Here is a 25,751-nt window from a genome sequence, read left to right on the forward strand (position 1 = left end):
AGGAGGGGGATGCAGCTTCAGTTTCTCTTTCTCTCTGTTAGGCTGAATCCTGTGAGAGGGGAGGATAGAGAAACGGGAGAGAGACAGCACATAGAACAGCTCTTACATCACACTGTCTCATCCAATATGCCTTTACAGGAACCATCAACACCCAATATCTGTACAGTCACCTGTCATGTATTGTGCACACAGCTTTTACTACAACAGTCCATTATACCTGAGTATAGTCAGTGCAGGCAGGTTGTCTTTTCTCCTCCATATTAGTCTGATACAGAACCAGGATGTGACAGCAGACCTGGCACCCAAACCCCTTCACATTCTATAGAAGTAAATATGTAAGCGCAGTTCACACTTGTCTGTTAATCATCTATGCGCTCAGTGTCATTCTTGTCGCTAAATACAGTGACTCCCAGCTGGTACAGACACGACCTTAGCAGGTATGTAGACGTCCCCGCCACAGTCAGAAGGTAAGCTTATACTTCCACAAGTGCTGCAGCCCCTACTGTCAGGGAGCACTCATGGCCGAGACTAAGGGTGGTATTACACGGGCCGAGCAGGGCCCGATAATACCTGTAAACGAGCAGCGATCTGCTAGATCGTTGCTCGTTTACTGGGCCTATTACACGGCCCGATAATCGTTTGACAAGAGCTGCAAGGACATCGTTACCGATGTCCTTGCAGCCCTTGCTAAACTGGCATACATTACCCATCCACGTTCCAGGGCTGCTCCTGCGTCCTCTTCTCCCGGGGGTCCCGCGCGCTCTCTAGCGTCACAGCAGCCTGTCAGCTGGTAGGCCGCTCAGCCAATCACAGGCCGGGACCGCCGCGGCCTGTGATTGGCTGAGCGGCCTATCAGCTGACAGGCCTCTGTGACGCTAGAGCGCGCGCGGGACGCAGGGAGAAGCGGACGGCAGGAGCAGCCCTGGAACGTGGATGGGTAATGTATATCGTTAGTCGCCGGCCACGCACCGCTATTACACGCAGCGGTGCGCGGTCGGCGCCCGACGAAAATAGGTTCTAAACTTTATCAACGATCAGCCGATGATCGTTGTCATCGGCTGATCGTTGCATTTATTACACGGAGCGATAATCGGCCGAATCGGGCCAATTCGGCCGATTATCGTTCCGTGTAATACCACCCTAACACTATAGAAGGGTTGCATGCAGATGCTCCCTGCACAGTATATTAGCGCACTCCCTGCACAGTATATAAGCGCACTCCCTGCACAGTATATTAGCACACTCCCTGCACAGTATATTAGCACACTCCCTGCACAGTATATTAGCACACTCCCTGCACAGTATATTAGCGCACTCCCTGCACAGTATATTAGCGCACTCCCTGCACAGTATATTAGCGCACTCCCTGCACAGTATATTAGCACACTCCCTGCACAGTATATTAGCACACTCCCTGCACAGTATATTAGCGCACTCCCTGCACAGTATATTAGGGCACTCCCTGCACAGTATATTAGCACACTCCCTGCACAGTATATAAGCGCACTCCCTGCACAGTATATTAGCACACTCCCTGTATACATTCTGGTCTCAGGACCTGCTGATTTTGATGTCTGATGTTTGATGGGGGGGGGGGGGGGGTAACTAAAGCTAATTCTGCACAGGGTGCCATCCACCCTAAGGCTGGCCCTGGATACACGTCATGTCCTTGGATACACATCATTTAGCTAATGGGGGGACAAGAATGGGGACCGAGCTGAAAACATGTAATCTGAGAAGACAGGACAAACACGAGATGCTGCTGTGCCGGAGATAAGATACAGTCACAACTATACGGTATCATCAATAGAGATGAGCGAACCTGGAGCAGCTGGAGTCCATCCGAACCCGAACTTTCAGCATTTGATAAGCGGTGGCTGCTGAACTTGGATAAAGCCCTAAGGCTATGTGGAAAACATGGATATAGTCATTAGCTGTATCCATGTTTTCCAGACAACCTTAGAGCTTTATCCAAGTTCAGCAGCCCCAGCTAATCAAATACAGAACATTCGGGTTCGGATGGTCTTGAACCCGAACCCTGTTCGCTCATCTCTAATCATCAATATATACTGCAGGCCATGAGGAGAGGAGGGGGCCCGCTTCCCACAGGAAGGAACCAGAGGGGAGGACAGCTGCCAAAGTTATACAGTAATGGTGTATCCAAACTTATCATGTGTGATACTGTCTGCTGAAGCATGTATCATGGGACCCCAACAACAAAACAGTGAGTGCAGCTCTGGAGTATACAACAGGATCAGTAATGTAATGTATGTACACAGTGACCCCACCAGCAGAATACTGAGTGCAGCTCTGGAGTGGTGATCCAATTAGTTTTGGGTGTGGTCCTGCTGTGTGAGGCTGTGCGAGGCTGCTGCTCCTGAGCTCCAGGCAAGGAAGATCTGCCCCTGGGCCTGCTCTCTCCTCCCCAGGGAGGGAGCAGGTTTTCAGGCATGAGCGAGCCAAGGAGAGTCCCAACTCCTGCCCCCCGAACCAGGTCCGTGGGGGGCAGAGGAATCCAGCGACCAACAGAGGGAATACCATCAGAGGTCCCAGGGCTGAGGCGTTCTACTAGGAGGTGCAGCGATGCTTCTCCAGCCGCCCCTGAACCTGAGGTAACAAAGGGTAGCCGCAAGGCTACAGCAAGTTGTGGAACTACAAGTGCCAGAAGTTCTGGAATAACTGTGGAAACCAGCCAGGAAAATCTGTGCAGTGACACTCCTCCTGGAGCAAGGCTGTCTGCCCATGAAGGTGTGGAGGAAGATTGGGGGGTGCAGCGGTCCCAAGAGACGGGGCAGACCTATGGCCTACGGATTGCTGCAAGCCTCTGTGGGTATGAGGAAGCCAGAAACCAGCTGTACAAGCTCCAGGAGGAGGTATGTGCTGTAAAAGCATTGATGGACACTGCTGCTAAGCAGCAAAAGGCTGAGCTAACAGCGAAAATGAAATGTCTGAAAGTTGACATCAAAAAGATTGTGAAAAAGAGAACTTTTATTTTGGAGAACAGTGGGCCGTTTAAAGAGAAACTTCAGAATGATGATCGTTTTGCTCAAACAGAGAGAGAAAGGCAGAGAAGGCTGAGAGGGCTCCAGCCAGAGAGCCGGGTGGAGGAGGAAGGAGACGCTGCGGAGGTACGTGATGTTGAGCCGAATCCACCCGGGGGTCCCCAACAACAGACCCCATACAGTGGGCTCCCTGCAGGGCAAGCAGCATTGTCATCTAGCCGCGGTTCGGGGGATGAAAGCAACACCAGTTACCAGGGAGGGGCGCTGATGGCCCAGATCCAGCTCCTGGAGTCACCAGGGCGCCTCCAGGACTTCGTATTCGGAGATGAGTTACCAGAGGAGGCGCCTGGGAGAAAGACCAAGGTAAAGACCACCAAGCTTCAGGAGCAGGTAACATTTGTAAATTCCCCCCTCCCTGTGCCCCCCGAACTGGCCTCAGGGTCAGCTCACTGTGTGAACCCCATATCTCAGCCCAGCCTGAGTTCTGTTGTGGACTCAGTGCAGGAGAATGGGGAGAGTATGGAGTCTAGTATGGCGGTAAGCTCCATCTCTGTTTGCAGTAGCAGAGGTGGAGCAGGTGAGGAACCGGCCGTAAGGTCGGACAGTGATATTGGCCCAGTGGCGGGCAGTGGCAGGAGAGGTGGCCCAGCGGTGGGCAGTGACGTTAAAGGCACTGGTACATCAGCTCGCTCCCTGACGGGAGGGGGGAGCGGGTGTGTGCCGGTGTCAGCTGCGGGAGCTCCGGTGGCGCTTGGCGCTGGCGCTGCTGTTCCTTTGGGGCAGCGGTGTCATCGTCGGGATGCTGCCGGGGCTAAGATGCCTTCGCCTCCCAAGAGAAAGACTGGACTTAAACCTTTATTTTGTATTGGTGTTGCTGGACCAGATCGTGCGGAGGAGTCTAGTACTGATGAGGCAGAGGGTACCAGCAGAAATAGGGCAGGGGCTGCCTCTAAACAGTCCAGGCAGGCTGTTCGGTCCTTTCTAAAGGGACCAGTGGCCTGTCCTGTGGAGGTGGCTCCGGTCCTGGTACCCAATGACGCTGATGGTACAAAATCTCTTTCTGTCCCAGAACACACCGGTCCACCCAGTGTGAATGGGGGAATTAATGTTGGGGGGAAGGCAGGAGTGAATGTGGGGAGGAATCTGTCTGGGGCTTTGGAGGGTGGTCGGGGCAGTGTGACATGTGGTATTGGTGTAGGTATGGATTATGTGGAGGAGGGTGGTGAAGGGGCACAGACTAGTGGTGGGAGCATAGGGCCTGGTCCAGTTGCACCCCCAGCGGCTGCAGCACCTGTACGCAGCTATGCAAATGTTGCCGCTGGGGGAAGTGGGGTGCTTTCCTCGTCCTCGGGCCCTGGGGATGGTGACTTGCATCGACGTGTCCTGCAGGCCTTAAAGAGAGGGGAGAGAACAATCAATGTAGAGGGTAGGGAGGTTGATCTGTCTTTCTTGATAGAAAGGCATGGCCTTGCAGCCTTCCGAGAGGAAAGGGGTAGGGAAACTGTGTGGTCTCTCCCAACAGCCGGCCGGGTGGTGTCCGAAGGAATGTGGTCCGTCTGAGGTGGAGAGGCAGTGATACATGTCCCCCAAGATCTAAAGTTGTTGAGCTCCTGCTGAGGATGAGCTTCAAGGCAGCCGACATCTTTGCCTTGATACATCCCTTTGGTACCCCTGAATTCGATATCAGCTTTGTTCGGCCGGAGGGGCTTGAGCTTTTTTGGTCGAACTATGAGCTGGTAAAGGATGAGCCCGGCTGGCGAGACTTTGCCATTCAGGTGGTGTCTCGCCAAAATAACGTCAAGAGAGTGACCGTTTTAACCCGTAACGAATCACTCTCTTGTATTGACATCATGACGTGGCTTGGCCGGTATGGAGAGGTGGTGGAAGTCCCAAAAAAGAACAGGGACGAATATGGCATCTGGTCAGGGGCTTGGACCTTTATGGTCAAACTTAGGTATTCAGGAAACACCGTTACCCATATACCATCTGCCACCTTCCTAGGAAGGGATCGAATCCAGGTCTTCTACCAGGGTCAGCCTAAGCTCTGTCACAGGTGCGGTGACCCCACACATTTCAGTGCTAGGTGTACAGTGATGAAGTGCTCATTGTGTGGGGAAATAGGCCATCTCGCTGCATCCTGTGTGGAGATTAGGTGTCACCTGTGTGGTGACTTAGGTCACCCATTCAGTCGCTGCCCTCGTTCCTTTGCCAACGCAGTTGTTACCCCGGTGGAGAAAGGTCGTGAGGAGGAATCTACTGGGGGGGCAGCTGGCGGGGGTGAAGGAGTAAAAGAGCCAGGGAGGAAAAGTAAGCAAAAGACGCCAGCCCAACTGAGGCGTCGGGATAAGCGCCAAAGGGAGAGGGAGATGGGGGAGTCTCAGGAGCCTTGCGCAACTGTGGTGACCTCTGATCTCATCCCTGAGGCCAATCTTACTGCTGAGGCTCTGAGGGACAGTGATCTGGATGAGGAGATTTGGAGGATTCGGAAAGAAGAAGGTGCCATCTCTTCACTGTCCTCCCATGGTGAGAGCGCGGATGAGGATAGTGGGAGATGGGTGGAGCACAAGCGGGGTACTAAAAAGAATAAGAAAAGGGGGGATGTAAGATCTTCTCCCACCCCCCAGATGCCAAAGGAAGGTACAACCATCCTCCCTCTGATTGGTCTCTCAAACCGGTTCCAAACCCTCCAAGATGTTTCCTCCTCAGAGGTGCAGGAGGCACAGGGTGAGGTTCTGGTTGTTGCAGTGACGGAGGGGCCTGCAGGGGACGTCGAATCCTCTCTCCCTGGGGAACGTATTTCCTTTGGGGGGAGGATCTGCCCAGAGTCGGGGGACGAGGAAAATGTAAATAAAGGGGACATGGATACATCCATTTCACTAAAGAGAGGTAAACCATCATCAGATGAGGAAGGTGGCGGGCAGGATGGAAAGGATAGTGGGAAAAAGAAAGCCGTCTAACTCAATCACCCATGATGGCGGCACCCTCTCCGTTGACGCTGGCTTCCATTAATGTAGCCAGCATTAAGTCAGATACGGCTAGATTTGCGGCCTATGATTATTTTGCCCACATTAATGCTGATATTTTCTTTTTGCAGGAGACCAGGCTAACAGACCTGTCATCTATATTTAAAGCCAGAAGGGAATGGAGGAATGGGCCCTCCTACTGGTCTCTTGCGGCCGAGCCGTATAGCGGGGTGGCGGTACTTTTTGCCGCACCGGTAGAATGCCGACGGGTTATTGAGTTAGAAATGGGGAGGTGCCTGATTCTAGATGTCCTCATGAAGGGACAAGAACTTCGCCTTATTAACATCTATGGTCCACAGTCCAAGTGGGATCGGAAGTGTCTCTTTATGAGGATCAAGCCCTATCTTTTTACAAGTCGGCAGGTGGTCTTTGGAGGGGACTTCAATGCTGTCACGAGGCCCCAGGATAGGGGAGGTTCCAGAGACAAGCTGACTTATGATAGCGTCGCCCTGAATAGTATAGCTAGTGAGGCTCGCCTGGTGGATGTTCACATCCGGCATACACCAGGCCACGCGGGATTCACCTATCATAGGGGTAGTTGTAGGTCCAGGATAGACAGGTTTTATTTAAAGGAGGAAGCCGTCTCTTCAGCGGTGTCCGTTGTTGAGGTGGAGTTCTCCGACCACTGTTTAATTTTGTTTTCTCTGAATGTTACAGAGACCCCCCGGATGGGTAGAGGCTACTGGAAGCTCAATTCGTCTCTCTTGGAAGAAGCGGAAATAAGACAGTCCTTTGAGGATTTTCTTCAGAGCCAGGTACCATTGCTGGGCCTTTGTAGCAGTAAGTCAGAGTGGTGGGAGATGTTCAAAAAAAGGGTTGCGAGATTCTTCCGCCAGCTCTCGAGCCTCAGGAGTCTGGACAGGTATCGCCTGTACCAGGGCCTGAGGAAGAAACTTGAACGTCTTGTCTCGACTGGAGGTAGTCGTGATGATATCTCCAGAGTGAAAGCCTTGCTACTGAGGTGCCAGTACGATAGACACGCATCTTTGGTTTTTGAGAGGGACTACGGGAAGTACCGCTCGCCCGACCCTTACAGAAACTGCAAGATGTCAGTGAATAGTAAAATCGTCTCAGGACTGATTGATAGTACAGGATCCCTGAAAAGGTCCAGATCAGGGATCCTGGAGGTCGTCAGATCCTTTTACTCGCACCTCTTGGGGAGGAAGGATCTAGATCGGGATAAGGCCTCAGCTTTCTTGACTGAAACCGTCCCTGAACCAGGGGTAGACCCCTCTCTTGACGTTTTGACAGAGATGATCCAAGAAGAGGAAGTCAGGGTGGCTATTGATGGTCTTGCCCTCAAGAAGTCACCCGGTCCAGATGGCTTAACATCTGAGTTTTATAAGACCTTTAAGGACACTTTGGTACCCCTCTTGACTGAGGTATTTAATGAGTGTCTCTCCTCGGGCACTCTGCCGAGGTCAATGAGGAGGTCAGCCTTGATCATCTTGTCAAAGGGTAAAGACCCGACCCGCATTGAGAATTGGCGTCCCATAGCGCTTCTCAGTGTGGACAGAAAGATTCTGGCAAAAGTGCTGTTTAATCGGCTGGTGAAGTTTGCGCCCCAGCTCCTTTCGGGGGCCCAGCATTGCTCTGTTCCAGGCCGCAGTACCTTTAGTGCTGTGCTCGGTGTCCGGGAGGCTGTGGAGCAGGGTAGGGCAGGTCACTGGAAGGGGTACTTGCTGTCCTTGGATCAGGCAAAAGCGTTTGATCGGGTTAACCACGAGTACCTCTGGTCTGTTCTTCTGAGATATGGCCTGCCGGGGGGGATTGTTGATTGGCTTAAGACCTTGTATGCAGGGGCAGAGAGTTTCCCGCTTGTGAATGGTTGGATTGGCCGCTCTTTTGAGGTTGGGTCTGGTGTCCGTCAGGGTTGCCCTTTGAGCCCACTGTTGTATGTGTTTGCAATTGATCCTTTCCTTAGGAGGATTGATTGTGGACCATTGGCAGGGGTGAGAATGGACCCTGCGGTGCCGGATTCCACTCTGAGGGTGGTAGCGTACGCCGATGATGTCACCATATTCGTCTCCTCGCAAGAGGAGGTGCAGTGTGTGATGTCAGAGGTGGAGCGCTACTCAGAGGCATCTGGGTCCAAGATCAACCAGGGAAAGTGTGAGAGTCTCTGGCTGGGAGGTGGAGATCCTGGATTTGATCTCCCGGACACCCTTCCAGAGCCCCAGGAGTTTGCAAAAGTTCTCGGCATTGAATTTGGCCAAGGGGATTACCCCAAACAAAACTGGGACAGCAGGCTTAAGATCGCCGCTCAGAAGGTGGATCAGTGGAAGGGTTGGTCTTTGACCCTCAGGGAAAGGGTTAACCTGATCAAAACATTCCTGCTCCCTTTGCTGATATATCTGGGCAGTGTTTGCATTTTGCCAGAGCCTCTCTGGACTCGGGTCTACAGTGTGTTCTTCCAGCTGTTATGGGGGAATAGACTGAACCTAGTCAAGAGGGAGGTTACTTACCGTACGAGGAGACAAGGGGGGTTGTGTATGGTCAACCCCGTGGTGTTCCTGGTGAATACCTTTCTTAAGACCAACATTGCAAACCTCTGGAAAGAGAGGGCTCCTCCGTGGGTATTCTCCTGTAGGGGATGGTTTCGGCCTTTCTTCCAGGAATGGGAGACAGGAGGGCAAGTGAAGGATCTCCGCACACCACACGGGCATCTTCCGGCTTATGCTACCCTGGTTCTGAAGGTCATTCGTCGGTGGGGTTTGGGGATGTGGGAGATTAGGACACTGTCGAGGAAACTCCTTGACAATAGAGTCCTGTCATCCCATTTCCGAAAACCGCTGGCGCTCAAGGATTGCCCAAGCCGGGATCTGGAGGTTGGTTTAGGCCTATTGAATTCCATCAGGATCCCCTTGAAGTTTTGGGACTTGGCTTGGCGCTGCTTCCATGGGAAACTGTATGTGAGGGACAATCTGAAGTGCAGGAGCTCTGAGGATCGGGGATGTCCCCGGGAGGAGTGTGGAGGCATGCTGGAAAGCATGGAGCATTTTCTGCTTCATTGTCCCTTTAATACAGAGGTTTACAACAGGGTGGGCGCTTCCATCGGGTGGCCCAGGTTGGCCCGCCTCTCCTATGCGGAATGGGCCTATGGAGCATTCAGAAACCTTGGTGGCTGGGACCGGAGCACTTTATTCCTAGTCAGCATAGTGGTCAGGTACCACACGTGGAGTGCACGGTGTTTAGTGTCGACGCAGCGTAAAATCCTCCCTGTGGATGAGGTGGTTAGGGGCACACTCGGTGACCTGGTGAAGGTGCGCTCTCTGGAGTACGAGAGGCTGGGGGCTGGTAGGGCCTCTTGTCTTTGGAGGGGCTTTGCCTATAAGGTTCCTTAGCCTGCGTCTCCTCTCCTGGTGGTGGGCTGATGCTGGCACCGTAGTCTTTTGTTTTGTGCTGTAGAGATACTGGAGTATAGGGCTTGCAGGCGCTGAACTTGGGTTTTCGGGCTGTGTGTGGGGCTGAGAAGTCTCATTATTGTTGGGTTTAGTAAGTTATATATATTTTTTCAAAAGTTTGCGTATTTGTGTCTATTATATGTTTGTATAAATTGTATATACTGTATATTATATATGAAATAAGAGAAGGTATAGGTCCTCAAGACTAACAAGAAATATTATGATATGGTGATAAAAATGATTGGTAAACAATAGATAGACTGAAAATATAAAACAATTTACTGGGAAATGTAGAGAATAGTGGATTAAAAATAATGGGCTAAAAATTTCATCTCTTTAGTGCTAAATAGACAGACATATAGATAATACATAAAAACATGACATAAGACACAATGATAAAACCAGATCGGTACTAATAAAGGATAATAAACAAATAATGAGCATTAATAGATAAATTGGCAATGTGCAAAGTCTGATTAAGTCATAAATAGAATGTTCTCGATAAAGGTTCATCCGTGGCTAGGATGTATTGGTTGAGTAGGCAATCAAGTATCTAAGTTCATCAATATATGGCGTATTGTCAGACTACATGCATTGCAGTAGCTTGTGATAATTAGGCAATCAAATAGCAAAGTTCAACACTGAGTGGTGTATAGGCAGACTGAGTCCGCTGTAGCAGCCTGGGTGTATTACAGCGACGTCTGATCGTTTAGACGTAACTGTAATGTGGCTACTCGATCAACAAAGTTCATCCGTGGTCAGTATTAACGGAATATATGTAATAATGGATATCAATGATCCATACCCGCTATGGCTGACTAAAAGAGTAGCCGACAATGTGTACGACTATTTGCGGCAGATTGGGCTAGTTAGATACGTTGACACGCTGATGTGATTGGCGTGCATGCAGGAGGTATAAGTTGGTATGGTGTATGATACACCTCTCACCCGTCTTGCGAGCTGGGGATATTCCAAGCAGTGGTCCCTTGTATGATGTCCTGCTCCTGACGCTGGGGGCGTGTGCCGCACTCTGCCTTGGTTTAAGTACAGATCGGAGCTCCGGTCATGCGCAGTGGTAAGTGTTGCCCGCGGGACCTCGTGGCTGAATTGGCGCCAAGTTTGAATTAGGAATGGCTTGCAATGTAGTTAGCCAATTTGAGGTTTTAGCATGCTGAATATAGATGGATGAAAATGTTAATGAAAGCTGGACGCGTTTCGATACTTTCTTAGTATCTTTCTCAACAGCAAAAGAGATAGACTATGTCTATCTCTTTTGCTGTTGAGAAAGATATTAAGAAAGTATCGAAACGCGTCCAGCTTTCATTAACATTTTCATCCATCTATATTCAGCATGCTAAAACCTCAAATTGGCTAACTACATTGCAAGCCATTCCTAATTCAAACTTGGCGCCAATTCAGCCACGAGGTCCCGCGGGCAACACTTACCACTGCGCATGACCGGAGCTCCGATCTGTACTTAAACCAAGGCAGAGTGCGGCACACGCCCCCAGCGTCAGGAGCAGGACATCATACAAGGGACCACTGCTTGGAATATCCCCAGCTCGCAAGACGGGTGAGAGGTGTATCATACACCATACCAACTTATACCTCCTGCATGCACGCCAATCACATCAGCGTGTCAACGTATCTAACTAGCCCAATCTGCCGCAAATAGTCGTACACATTGTCGGCTACTCTTTTAGTCAGCCATAGCGGGTATGGATCATTGATATCCATTATTACATATATTCCGTTAATACTGACCACGGATGAACTTTGTTGATCGAGTAGCCACATTACAGTTACGTCTAAACGATCAGACGTCGCTGTAATACACCCAGGCTGCTACAGCGGACTCAGTCTGCCTATACACCACTCAGTGTTGAACTTTGCTATTTGATTGCCTAATTATCACAAGCTACTGCAATGCATGTAGTCTGACAATACGCCATATATTGATGAACTTAGATACTTGATTGCCTACTCAACCAATACATCCTAGCCACGGATGAACCTTTATCGAGAACATTCTATTTATGACTTAATCAGACTTTGCACATTGCCAATTTATCTATTAATGCTCATTATTTGTTTATTATCCTTTATTAGTACCGATCTGGTTTTATCATTGTGTCTTATGTCATGTTTTTATGTATTATCTATATGTCTGTCTATTTAGCACTAAAGAGATGAAATTTTTAGCCCATTATTTTTAATCCACTATTCTCTACATTTCCCAGTAAATTGTTTTATATTTTCAGTCTATCTATTGTTTACCAATCATTTTTATCACCATATCATAATATTTCTTGTTAGTCTTGAGGACCTATACCTTCTCTTATTTCATATTTATACCTAAGTCTGTAGGGTACAGACACTCCATAGGTTAACCTCGACTAACTATTAGCAGTTGAACTCACACATACCATTTTTTTCATTGTATATTATATATGTTTTGTTTGCACCTGGGGTTCGGGTTTAGTGATAGGTTGGGTGGTGGGTAAAAGGGGGGAGGGGGCTTCTGTGGGACTTTGTGGGGACTTTTATATATATAAAAAATCCTGGGCTGGTTCATGGACGTCCGTGATCATGTACTGGGGGCATGGGATGCGGGACCAGCTCAGGGCCAAAAAAAAAAAAAAAAAAAAAAAAAATTATATGTATTGTTTAGTTGTAGGTTATTATTTTGTATCGTGTCTTGTTTAGTTTTAGTTTATTTGTGTAATGATGTCTTGTTTAGTTGGTGTTGGGTTGAGTAGAATTGTGTCTGTGGTATTAGGTTGTGCACAATGCAACTGGGCCAGGGGGTTCACATTTAGTTATTTATATAGGTGTATTGTATATAGTAGTGTATATAGGTGTGTTTATAGGTATAGTATATAGTGGTGTATTGTATATAGATGTGTTTATAAGTGTATTGTATATAGTAGTATATATAGGTTTGTAGTGTATATAGTTTATTAATATGTTTAGCTAAATAGTTTATATTGTGTATATATTGTATATAGGTATATAGGTTGTATGTGTGGAAGAATGAGTGTGGGGATGGACCGGTGCTTTATGTTATGGTTTCATTTTCTATTGTTTTGTTCTGGTCAGATATGGTGTGTTATTTCTGTATTTATTTATTGTTATGTTTAAAATTTTAATAAAAGAAATACAGGATGTAACTCAGGATCAGTACAGGATAAGTAATATAATGTATGTACACAGTGACCCCACCAGCAGAATAGTGAGTGCAGCTCTGGGGTATAATACAGGATGTAACTCAGGATCAGTAATGTAATGTATGTACACAGTGACCCAACCAGCAGAATAGTGAGTGCAGCTCTGGAGTATAATACATGATGTAACTCAGGATCAGTGCAGGTAAAGGCCCTATTACACAGGGCCATGAGAGGGAGCAAGGAGGCGGCGACCTGTCAGGTCAGTGCAAGCTTTCTCCTCGTTCCCTGCTCGCTGTCGGAGCCTGTAATAGCACTGGGTAAGTACCCGGGGAGCCCATAGGAGATAGCAGTGGTCTGCTGCCACCACTCCTATTAGGGTGCATACACACTATGGAATGGCAATGGACAACTCATTGTGCATTCCGCAGCTCGCACACGCCCGCGGTCTGAGGCCGTAGCGGCTGATAATTGCTTTGTGTAGTAGGGCCTTTACATGTGCTGTGGATAGAGTATATAAAAAGCTGCAAGTAAACAAGCAGTTAAGTGATCAGACCACACCCAGCACCATGAATCCACCCCCAGCTCCATGTGGGACATAAAGACAAGCTAAAGAATCGAAAAGAAGTTTGGGGGTTGAAGTTTTTCCTCGGACTCAAGGAGGATTTCAGGTCAGTAATAATTCCTTATTATCTCCGGCAGCACAACTGGAGCTAAGAAGAGGGAGAGATAGTCTGCAGAGCATTGCTGAACACTGTCATGCTGAAGGCTCAGCTGCAGGAGCTGAGGTACAAGATGCTGTTTGTCAGATGATCTGTAGGAGGACTGAATCCTGAATCCTGTAGAATGGGAATGAATACCCTCCGGCAATGTTCTCCAGAAGGAAGGAATTACCAGATACCTAACCATTGCTGGTGCCAAAACTGAGAAGTCATAAACAAGTGTGAAGCTATGTAGCAGTGTGAACACGTCCTGTCCGGTATTCATTGTGGAGAAGTCACTCAGCTATGAGGGCCGCAAGAGCTCATGTAATGACCCATCCGAGCTAGAGCGTCCTTGGTCCCATAAGAACTGTATATGAAAGAGACTGGAGGAGACGTGGGTTAAAGGGGTTGTCCGGCGCAAAAAAAATATTCACAGAATAACACACATTACAAAGTTATACAACTTTGTAATGTATGTTATGTCTGTGAATGGCCCCCTTCCCCGTGTCCCACCACCCCCACCCGTGTACCCGGAAGTGTGGTGCGCTATACGTACCTGTCACGTGCCGACCACGGTCTCCGATTCTCAGCAGTGACGTCTTCTTTGGGCGGCCGGCGGATCTTCCCGAGTGCCGGCCACCCTCTGCAGCGTCATCCGAAGCTCAGCCGCGATTGGCTGAGCATAACTGTGCTCAGCCAATCGCGGCTGAGCGGCTGATGACGCGGCCACGTCATCAGCTGCTCGGGAAGATCCGCCGGCCGCCCGAAGAAGACGTCACTGCTGAGGATCGGAGACCGTGGTCGGCACGTGACAGGTGAGTATAGCGCACCACACTTCCGGGTACACGGGTGGGGGTGGAGGGACACGGGGAAGGGGGCCATTCACAGACATAACATACATTACAAAGTTGTATAACTTTGTAATGTGTGTTATTCTGTGAATAATTTTTTTGCGCCGGACAACCCCTTTAAAGTGGAACTATCAGCAGGTTAGGCAAATCTAATCTGCTGATAGCCCCCTATTGCACAATGGGCAGTGCTCCTACTGGTGCTCCAGACCGAGGATTACACTGCTAACAGCATGGGAACGGTGCCGAGGTGGAAGGTAAGAGACATCCCCTCCTCCTCCGCACCCCGTGCACAGTAGGGACATATGAGCAGGTTAGTTTCGTCCAACTGCTGATAGTTCCCCTTTAAGTGTCCTTAGGATCCACATATTATTCTTATAATGGTAAATGTGTGAATTATTGATATATAGAGATACAATAGCTGTATATTTATCTCACAGCCCCCAAGGGGCTACACACATTAGATGAGTGTTGGCCAGACCCAATGATTTTGGCAGAACCAGCCATTTAAAGGGACTGTACCATCAGGCCTGGGCTGAAGCACTGGAGGCGGGCTGACCCACCCCCAGTGGGAGGAAACCTCCGCCCCTCTGACACTGCTCTATTAGAATCAATGGAGCTGTATCATAGAGGAACAGGGGTTTCCTGCCATTGGGGGTGGGTCAGTCCGCCTCCAGTGCTTCAGCCCAGGCCTGATGGTACATTCACTTTAAAGTGTAAGGGGAAAGAAGAACCTGACATGTGGGATTTCAGCTCCCTTGTTCTCAAGGATGATTAGCCACCACTAGATGTGTCTGGCATCTGCTTGCTCCTCTCTCCTCATTTACAACACGAGCAGGCTTCATGGCTCAGAGGTGAATTATTGCTGTCTATCTGGCCTTGTCTGCTTGATTTTCTCAAAGCTACTGTGGGTAAAAGAAAGAGAGGTAAAGAGATAGAAAAAGCTCCCTCATCATGACATGGAAAAGTTGTCTGAGACCACAGGACTGCCCTGACTGCTTATGGTGCAAAATCTTGTCGGATGCTGTCAGCATTGCCTCAATTCAGGTCCCATTCACTGGGCCCGAGGACCTTATCGCTGAAGAGGTCTGTGGAGATGTTGTTGCCCTTGTTCTGCACCGGTGAGATGCTGACAAGGTGGCATTTTGCCCAAGTAACAATTTCCCCAGATTCCACCTTAAGAAGATGCTATCTGGTATTCTGCTGAGGTAGAAAACCATCACCAGGTTGGTGAAATAAGCGAGCACTCCTCAGTCTGTTGTGGAACTGCGGCCTAACACTCCTGCAGGCGACCACCCAACCTCTACTGGATGTATCTGTGGTGTGCAAAGCCTCTCCCTAACTTTAGGTTCTCGTTCAACTACCACTTTAGGGAGGACTTGTCTTGGGACACATGATGATCGCCACTAATAGACAACTTGGTTGTTTTCATTTCATGCTCTTACTGGCTCTAACGGCACTCTGCAGTCCCGGTAGGACTACTCATGGGAATGGTATGGGTCATGGTAGGATAGTTAATGGAAGTTACTAAAGAAGACTAAAAAGAATCATCATTTAGTTACCGGTGGCTGAAGAAGTTGGATGCAGCCCTAGGCTGGAAAAACCACTAAAACACAGGTGTCCAACTTGCAGCCCCCCCCCCTCCCCCCTCTGTTGCAACACTGTAATACCCATTGTGCCTGGACAGTCAATGTTTTGGTCATCCAGGTATGATGGGAATTGTATTTGTGCAACAGCTGGAGGTCTCTAGCACTTCTGTCCTCTGGAACAATTAAAGGTGAGCAACTCTGGTCTGATCTACTGGACTGATAACATTAATCCCTTCTGGAGAAGGACGGCTAAACTTCACCAGATACCTAAACTATACGGTGTTCAGCATCCAACTGAATGAAACAGGTTTTTTTTTCAGTTGTAGAAGAAATAATGAATCTTGATCCCACCAGAAGGAGCAGAACTTTATTTTAGGGCCCAGACTTCCCATGCAGCTGCCAGCTTCTCCAGTTCTTTCTCAGCTTCATGCTTTCTTCCACTACTGATATCCTGCTTTCTGCATGAACAAAAAGACCATTTAGGATTTGAGGAGCTGGAGGGGCGAGATGCCTGAAATGTCTTATCTAATACGGAATTCAAAAGGAAATAAGTTTCCCCTTTATTGAGGGTCTCTTTCGTATCAAAAAAGTCTTATTTTTATTTTGCCATATGCATACACAGAACAAAATACGACTTTTCGTCTCCTCTAAAACATACGGAGCCTTTCTCAAGTACTTGATGACACTGAGGATCAGCATGTTGGATTTCAACTGCCCGGCCCTCTTGTCTTTGAAGAGATGAAAATAAAAGACTATTTAACCCTTCTTATGCTGCGTTTACAAGGAACAATTATTGTGCGAATTTGCACGACAACTATCACATTCGAACGATAATCGTACGTGTAAACGCAGCGAACGATCAAACGACGAGTGAGAAATCATTCATTTTAATCTTACAACATGTTCTCAAATCGTCGTTGGTCGTTTGCCAAAAATTCGCAGATCGTGCCGCGTAAACAGTCGTTCACCGATTTAACCTATATGCGAGATACGCTTAAGCGATCGCAAAACGATTTTTCCGTAAGATATATCATTCAGTCTAAACGCCGATCGTTGTAAAAAAAAATCGTTGCTTCAAAATCGTTGATCGTACGATCTGGCGAATTATCGCTACGTGTAAACCCAGCATTACAGCGAACGATTAACAATGATTTTAGGTTTAGCTTAAAAGATGTGATCAACGACACACAAATAATTTTTTCGATTGTTGCCTGCATTCACACGAAACAATTATCATTTAAATTCAAATGATATAACAATTTTTCACACAATAATTGTCTTGCCCTTGTTATAGGTCACACAGTGACTCCACCAGCAGAATAGTGAGTGCAGCTCTGGAGTATAATACAGGATGTAACAGGATCAGTACAGGATCAGTAATGTATGTACACAGTGACCCCACCAGGAGAATAGCGAGTACAGCTGTGGAGTATAATACAGGATGTGACTCAGGATCCGTACAGAGAGGCCGGACGTAGATGCAGTTGGAGGGAGGCCGGCATGACAGGGAAACTGTCGGGAAGGGGTTAAAGAGGGGGCAGGGGTTAGCAGGCGGGAGGGGGAGCTGGGGCTGGAGAACAGGGGAGGGGATATAAAACCCCTCCTCTATCGAGCACGAGCAGCCACATGTGGAGCGGCAGCCAAGGAGTGAGGAGTCGGGCAGCGTGGGACAGTGACTTACCATGGCGTTGACGGTGGAAGAGCTGCTTCGGCAGTTGAGAGAGGCGGCGGCAACGGTGGAGGACCGGGCCTGGCTGGACAGCCAGGTGCACACCATTCTAGAGGTCCCAGCTGCTGCTCCTACTTCGGGCCCCTCTCCTGGGTCGGACTGCCCAGGAATGTCGGGGGAGGCCTCCCCGTGTCGGCAGAGCTGTTCCCAGAGGCTGCGGCACCAGCTTCCCTCCCGCAGCGGCAGCGCAGCTCACGGCGGGTTTGGCCGCCTGTTAGATTGAGCCCTGGCTCCCCTCCTCGGACTCGGCGATGGCGCAGGAGCCCCTCCGGGGACCCTCCAGGTCGGGCTCCCCTTCCCACAGCTTCGGGTCGGGCGTCCCGGGCTGAGAGGAATCTGGGAGTGCAGTCGGGCTCAGCGGATCGGGGGAGGAGACGGTCCGGGCCTCCGGGCCTCGTCCCTGCGGCCAGACAGCAGCTGTTTCCAGTTTCGGCCGGCTCCCCCGGTGAGGTTCCGGCTGGGGTGTCGGGCAGTCCTCGTGGTCTGCAGGAGCAGTCACGTGGGTCTTCGTGCTGGCCGCTGCCGAGATGACGTCATCAGCAGCGGCCGTCCCAGCAATCCCCTGCGGTCTTCAGTGTTCCGGTCTGCTAGCGGTGCCTCGGCGGGGGGGGCCTGCGGGCTCCTGCCTCTGCCTCCCTGGGCTCTGATCCTGCCTCCAGCGTGAGTCTTTTTCCTGGTCAGCGGAGTGTGGACGTGCCGCGCCCTGCTCCAGAAAAAGCGCCTTGTCAGTTGGACCTGGTCCCTCCGGCTGCCGGGCCCACAGCACCCGGGCAGCCCGGTGAGTTGATCTCTGTGTTGTCCTCATTGTCTGGGCTTAGTGGGGTTTCTAGGGGGGTCGGGGGTGACAGGGGGTTACGTGCTCCGGCAGGGGGTATTGGTGGGCCCGCAGGAGGCCCGGGTGCTGGCTGGCAGGAGTTCTTGGAGGGCTTGCGTTTGTTGGTGGCAGGGAGCGCAGTTGGCTCGGGGATGGTGGCGGCTTGGGTCGGTGCGGCGCCCGCGGTGTCGGGGACGGCTGGGGTAGGGTTGCGGCTGCGGTGCAAACAGATAAAGAAAAGGAGGTGGATTGGGTACGGCTGGATGATAGGGCTCGTGGTGAAGTCTATGTATGTTTTGAGGGGCCTCTGGGGGCTCATTTAAAACAGGAGGTGCGGGAACGGATCTGGCGGGATGAGTATGTGGAGATTTTCTCCCTGCTCCCGCTCGAAAAATTCAATTTAGACAAAAGATAACGCTTTGAGCTTAAAAAAGAGGAGGAGGAGAAGCGCCATTGGCGCCTCATTCCGCAAACGTTCTTGAACTGGCTGCAGGCATTTGCCATTTTGGCCAGTGTCATAGGTGAAAAGGCGCCCGAGAGTTGTTCGGGCCTTTTTTGTTACTTGGACTCCATCGGGGAGGCATACCGGGTCTATGGCGGACAGTCGTGGCTCCGGTATGACGAGCAGTTTAGGCAGCGTAAGGCGGTACGTCCTAGCATAAAGTAGGACCAGAAGGACATCGGGCTGTGGCTGCGGATCATGGGGCCTGCCAGGCTTGGTCAGTCCTTTCCAGGTGGGGCCGGGTCTTCCGGCCAGTCGGTTTCTTCAGGGCAGGGCCCCCACAGCGGGGGTGGTAAGGCCGGGTTGTGTTGGCTGTTCAAAGACTGCCAATGCAAGTACAACACGGCCTGCAAGTTCAGGCACGTGTGCGGGTCTTGCGGGGGCACCTCTAACGGATCGGCTCGTTGTTATAGGAAGGGAAAGGGTCGAGGTGCCAGCGTTTTTGGCTCGGGGGGAGACTCCGGTGAAAGTGGGCGCGATGCGCCCCTTTCTTGACCGCTATCCGGACAGGGCCAAGGCGGCTCTGCTCATTAAGGGGTTTTCCGTAGGTTTTGTCATACCCTCCCCCATGCTGTCCCTTTTTCGCTCCGTAACCTCTGGTTGGCCTATCAGTTCCCGGCCGTGGTTTCGGAGAAACTGGCTAAAGAGGTATCCCTGGGTAGGATGTCGGGGCCTTTTCCTGCCTCTCCCCTTCCGGACCTGGTGGTGTCTCCGTTGGGGGTTGTCCCCAAGAAAGAGCCGAATAAGTTTCGGCTCATCCATCACCTGTCGCATCCGCAGGGCCTGTCGGTCAACGCCGGCATTGACCTGGAACTTTGTTCGGTCGTTTACACTTCTTTTGACGCGGCAGTGGCATTAGTGCGTTCGTACGGTCGGGGTGCTTTGATGGGGAAAACGGACATCGAGTCCGTTTTTCGCCTTCTCCCGGTTCACCCGGTAAGCATGCGGTTATTGGGTTGCTACTGGGAGGGCTCGTTCTTTATTGACCGGTGCCTCCCCATGGGCTGCTCTTTATCGTGTGCCTACTTGGAGGCCTTTAAATCTTTCTTGGAATGGGTGGTTCGGGACCTGGCGGGCGTGAGATCTGTCATCCACTATCTTGACGATTTCCTGTTCTTAGGTCCTCCCGGGTCGCCCATTTGTCGTACCCTGTTGGGAACCATGGAGTGGCTTTCGGGCCATTTTGGAGTGCCTTTGGCACGGGCGGGGGCGACGGCGGGCGTTCGTTCGCCTCGCCACTTTGTCAAGCTGACGAAGGAACTGAAGGATGACCTTGCGGTGTGGGCTTCCTTTTTGGAGACCTACAACGGTAGATCATTGGTCATGGCGCCCGCGGTGGACAGCTTTGACTGGGAGCTCTATACGGATGCGGCGGGGAGTGTCGGTTACGGGGCCTACTGCCAGGGTCAGTGGTGCGCCGGGGGGTGGCCGAAGGAGTGGGATGAGGCAGGGTTGGTGCGGAATCTGGCTCTTCTGGAGCTTTTCCCTATAGTGGTGGTTTGGGGGGACAAGTTTCGGGACAGAAAGATTTGTATTCATTGTGACAATATGGCGGTGGTCTCGGCGATCAACTCGGGATCGGCCTCTTCTCCCCCAGTGGTGCGGCTGCTGCGGCATTTAGTGTTGCGCTGCTTATCTCTCAACTCGTGGGTGGTGGCGGTTCATGTGCCTGGAATCAATAAGTCAGTGGCCGATTTTCTTTCTCGCCAGGAGTGGGAGCGTTTCCGGTCGCTGGTCCCAGAGGCGGCCGCAGAAGGGATCGCCTGCCCGCAACATCTCTGGCAGCTGGTTTGAGGACGGCGGGGGAGCTGGTACAGGCTTCCCTGGCTAGGAGCACGTTGTTCGCGTACTCTGCGGCATGGGAGGAGTGGACGGAGTGGGAGAGGGGATGGGGTGTAGTGCAGTCGGATGGGGATCGGGTGTTGGCAGTGCTGTCTTGGTTGGGCTGTGCTTCAGCGGCGGGCTGGTCGGTGTCTCGGGTGAATCATTTTGTGGCAGCCCTGGCCTTTGGCTTCAAGCTGCGGGGGCATTGAGATGCCACTAAGGATTTTATGGTCCATCAAGCCCTGAAGGGGTTTTGGAAGGGAAAGGTGGGTCCAGATACGAGGAGGCCCGTGTCGTTTGGTTTGCTGGAACGTCTTGGTAAGGGTTTGGTTGGGTTATGCAGGTTGGAGTCGGAAGTGGCGTTGTTTCGGTTGGCATTTTTGTGGGCGTTTTTTGGAGCCCTGAGGGTGGGGAAGTTGGTGTCCCCGTCGGCCAGGAGGGCCGGGGGTTTGTTTCGGGAGGATGTACGGTTGGAACAATGGGGGGTGGGTTTTCGCTTGCGCCGGTCTAAGACTGATCAGGTGGGGAGGGGGCGGGACGTGTTTTTGAGGGAAGTGCAAGGTGCGGCTATGTGTCTGGTGCAGTGTCTAGAGCGTTTCCTGGTGTTTCGGGGGAATCGGGCGGGCCCCTTGTTGCAGCATTGTGATGGGTCGTTTTTGTCGCGGTATCAGTTCACTGCGATTTTCCGTCGCGGGCTGGAGGCACTGGGGTTGGATAGTTCGGTTTTCGGCCCGCATTCCTTCCGAATCAGGGCGGCCACGGAGGCGGCCGGTTGGGGCCTAGGGGCAGAGGTGGTGCAGCGCATAGGGCGCTGGGAATCAGGGCGCTCCAGGTCCTATGTTCGGCCTCACTTGGTGTGACGTAGTTGGGGGGGGGGGGGGGGGCTGGCACCAGTTAACAGGGGGGTTTGGGGGCGTTGAAGGTTTTGACAGCAGGTTTGGTGGTGGTGTGGAAAGGGGGGGGTTTGCAGTTGGTTGTGGTGGGATCTGTTACTGTTATTTTCATTGCTTCTCCCTCTTTTGTCTTTTATGTTCTATTATCGCGTTTTTAGGTGCCGGCCCCCGCCTAGTGTGGATTATGGGGCATTCGTATGTCAGCCGGGGGGTGCAGAGGGCAGCGGTTCGTCCGGACGGGCGGCAGCTGAAATTCTCCAGGTCAGAGGCGGTGCTGCGGTGGCTGGGGGTAGGTGGCATGGTTTGGAATCTGCTCCTCTCCGATTTCCATCGCTTTGCTAGGCTTGATGGGCCGCCGAAAGTGTTGGTGCTTCATTTAGGAGGTAATGACTTGGGGCTTTGCCCCTTTCGTGAACTGGTCAGGGACATCCGGTATGATTTGTTGCGTCTTTGGAGAACCTTCCCGGATGTGCTTGTTATGTGGTCCGACATAGTTCCCAGGAGGACGTGGCAGGTGGCGAGGTCGGTGGAGCGTCTAAATCGTGCCAGGGTGAAGGTGAATAGGGCAGTGTCTTCTTTTGTTGCCCGTAATGGAGGGGTGGCGGTGCGCCATCAGGAGTTGGAGGACAGAACGGGTAATTTTTGGTTGGGGGATGGCGTGCATCTGAACGCAATTGGCATGGACTTGTGGGCGCTAACCTTGCTGGAAAGCATTGAGAGGGCTCTTGGTCTGTGGGGGGGCTTGCACACTTAAGGTGTCAAGTGTGCTCGCGGTGGCGGGGTAGGGGGTCCTTGGAGTTGGTTGCTATTAACGGAGGGGGCACATAATAAAAAATGCACCCCACTTTAACTGGTGGCTCACTGGATAATGGTGAGGGGTATGGGCTCCTGTCTGGGTGGTGTCCCGGGGAGTAGTTGGTGGAGTTTGGTAAGTAATCGGCCAGTGGTGATCGAGGCACGGAGGGCCCTTGAGCCTGAGGTAACCGGCTGGGGGCGGGGGAGCATAAGAAGAGTAAGATAGCCGGTTCTTACACTTGGGATTCTTAGCCTCAAGGACCCCTTCCTTCCGGTTTTGGGATAATGTTTAGATAGCATATTTATGGCTATTTATTTTGATATGTTATATTGCATTTGTATATGTTTGTATATGTTCCATGTTATTTATGGTAATAAATATTGGCTGCTGTGGCCATATATTTTCCAAAGAAACAGGTGTAAAGCGTATTATTAAGGGAGGGGTACGTTTGAGGGCGGAGGGTGAAGGGGGGTGAGATATAAGAAGGTTAAGGGCTGCAGCAGGGAGATCGGTTTTCCCCATGTCAAGGATTATTAATGTAATGTATATACACAGTGTAGATCCACAGCGGTGACATTCCATGTGGATTCACCATAAAGGTATAGCAATACTCTAAACAACACGTGACAGCTGGAGCGCTAAGGGGGGGACTGGTACAGGTTTAGTGCTGGAGCCAAGAAGGTTTTGGCTTTGCCTCATTCCCCTGAATAACTTCTATTGTACACAGAGTGACCCTTGAATTGCAGGGGGCCCTTGTGTTTACACCCGTTTCCTAGCACCTTGTTCGTGTCTTCGCCATAAGCTGCAAGTTTCTTTGTTAAATATTTAATCCAAAAAACTGGAGACATTTGGTGCCTTATGCTTCAGTGAATGAATAGGACAGACAATAGCTTAGCCTGCAAAATGTCCAATTATACTGTATAGATGCGAAAGAAGGTATATAGGTTGCTATCAAACTTTCCTAGCATCCTGAATGGTGAACCTGATGCCTCTCCAATACTAACATATTTGTTTTATTTGGGAAAGCTGGATCTGTGTGGGGAGGGATGGTCATGGTTTTTGGTCAAGTTCTGCTCCTTTCATGCAGGATGGATCCTAAAGTCATAGAAAAAATAGTGCAAGAGCTGGGAGACTTCACGCCCGACATGGCTGAAAAGGAGGGTGTCCCCATTCATAAACAAATCTGTGACATATGGGACACGATATTCAACTTCCAAGCTCGGGACGGTGACATTGTGGTGGCGTCTTACCCCAAGTCAGGTAAGGTGTCAGTGATGTGGTGTGGGAATGATTCTCTGCAGTAAGAGCAAATCATAGAGAATGCAATAGATCTGACAGAGCTGATATTCTCATGGCAGGGACCACATGGATGCAAGAGATTTTGGATCTGATCATCCAGGAAGGTGATATAAAGAAGAGCATGAGAGCACCGGGCTTCGTGAAGGTGCCATTCCTAGAGATGGGGCACACGTGTAAGTACAGGCTGCATGATGATAGATTATAGACAGAGTACATAAATAATCAGTTCTTGGGGTTGATGTTGGCCTCTTGAACAACCAGTGGAGTATTCCTGGTATGTAGGGGTTATCAAGAGTGCTCCAAGGAAGGACATCAATGACCGGGAACATGGGTAGTCATGGGCACCCAAGGCTCATTGATGTGTGTCTGTATGAAAGCTACATAGCACAAAGGGGACTGATATATATGGCAAGTGGTCAATATTATAGCTCATCGGTGTATGAGGTCAATGTTAATGTAAATGTTAAAATTTTTTCAGCTCTGGAAGTGGCTAATGCTATGCCAAGTCCTCGTATCATCAAAACTCATCTGCCCGTCCAGTTGATGCCTCCATCATTCTGGGAGAAAGATGTTAAGGTGAGAGAAGGGTGCACAGGAGACAGCACCTTCACAGCCACCCTCTTTGTTGTCAAATATCCCACAGGGGTTGTCACCAGGTGATGAGGGGGGAATATGTTAATATTACTAAACAAGTAGGCAGATGTGACATTTAGGAGTCTGTGAAAGTTGGATAAGCTATACCGTGGGTGTGGTGTAGACACGTCAATGCTTTCCGACAGATGGTGTATGTAGCGAGGAATCCTAAGGATTGTATGGTGTCTTACTACTATTTCTGCAAAATGGATGTGACGATGACAGATCCTGGGACCTGGGACAACTTCTTCTCAATGTTCATGGGTGGAAATGGTGAGTTACTGATCGTCTCTGACCAAGGTGACCATGTATGTCAGTCATTCTACAGTGTTATATCTTCATGAGGAATTTCTATCTATATAGCTTTGGTACTCTGGATGAAGCTTGGTTGTCATGTGACCATTCAAAATGAGGAGAAACAGAAGAGAGGCAGAGTCTGTAACTTGTTTGATGGTTGTTGGAAAAAAAGCTGTCAAGTAGATAAGTCACAAGCTGCTACAACATAGAAACCATATTGTATCAGGCAGAGGCAGTAAGAAGAACATGAAGCCTCCACATAGCAGAGGCGATGTGGTGGTATATACTCTTATAAGACAGATGAGTTTTTCCTATGGAATGGAAATTTCCTTTAAATCTATCAGATCGCAGACTTGTATGAAATGTTGCGCATGTTACCATTTTTTCTCTTTTATAATCAACATTTAGTGCCCTGGGGAAACTGGTTTGACCATGTGATTGGATGGTGGAAGGCAAAAGACCAACACAACATCCTCTACGTCTTCTATGAGGACATGATTGAGGTAACAGAGGTTCCCGTCTAGTCAGACTTTGTTGTATAGAGTGTTAACACGTCTGCTGTTCCATGGACAGGACGCTCGACGTGAGATCCAGAAGGTGATGAGGTTCTTGGGTAAAGACCTTTCGGAAGACATTGTTCAGAAGATTCTTCACCACACCTCCTTTAAGTCTATGAAGAAAAACCCAATGTTCAACTATAGTGCTCTCTCAGATACGGTTTTTGACCAGTCCGTGTCAACCTTTATGAGGAAAGGTAGGTGCCTGTAGGTGATAGTAGACACTATATAAATGGTCCTTTATGGTTTGTTCACTACAGCTATGTGCCGCCAACCATACTGTAGCATTGAAAGCCCAGACAATCATAACCTTTCCCTCTGTTCTCAGGAACTGTTGGAGACTGGAAGAACCATTTTCTTGAATCTCAGAACATCATATTTGACAAAGAATATGAAAAGAGGATGAAGGGCAGTGATTTGGTGTTCCGTACTGAGCTCTGACACCAAGTCCAGGCCAGATGTTATGAAGATCTCATCCTCTATAACTGACAAAGACTATTTACGTGAAGTGGCAAAGACTCCTCATCAGAACTGTTTGAGTCTTCTGATCGCAACTGCCATAGACTCCTCGTTGGAACCTTGTCCACCTGTAATAAATGTGATTTTGGTGTCCTTTTTGGCACATTTTTTTAAAATTATCTCAATACAATAAATCTCATTTTATTCACTAAAA

At 50.1% G+C, this 25,751-nt stretch overlaps 1 protein-coding gene across 4 annotated transcripts; it reads left to right on the forward strand.

Moving 5' to 3' along the window:
* Positions 1-12,856: 12,856 nt before the first annotated feature.
* On the forward strand, positions 12,857-25,751 carry LOC138801540 (sulfotransferase 1C1-like). Of its 4 annotated transcripts, none has more exons than XM_069984467.1 (8): positions 12,857-12,913; positions 23,380-23,552; positions 23,651-23,764; positions 24,070-24,167; positions 24,371-24,497; positions 24,930-25,024; positions 25,095-25,275; positions 25,407-25,751. In XM_069984467.1, exons 2-8 carry the CDS (start codon positions 23,381-23,383, stop codon positions 25,517-25,519), a joined length of 900 nt encoding a protein of 299 aa, XP_069840568.1. In that variant the 5' UTR covers positions 12,857-12,913; position 23,380; the 3' UTR covers positions 25,520-25,751. The 4 variants fall into 4 exon arrangements, with proteins under 4 accessions (XP_069840568.1, XP_069840567.1, XP_069840566.1 ...); XM_069984466.1 differs by lacking the exon at positions 12,857-12,913 and adding an exon at positions 13,143-13,264; XM_069984465.1 differs by lacking the exon at positions 12,857-12,913 and adding an exon at positions 13,338-13,381.

This window comes from Dendropsophus ebraccatus, chromosome 9 (assembly GCF_027789765.1).
Source record: "Dendropsophus ebraccatus isolate aDenEbr1 chromosome 9, aDenEbr1.pat, whole genome shotgun sequence".
Taxonomy (NCBI): Eukaryota; Metazoa; Chordata; class Amphibia; order Anura; family Hylidae; genus Dendropsophus; species Dendropsophus ebraccatus.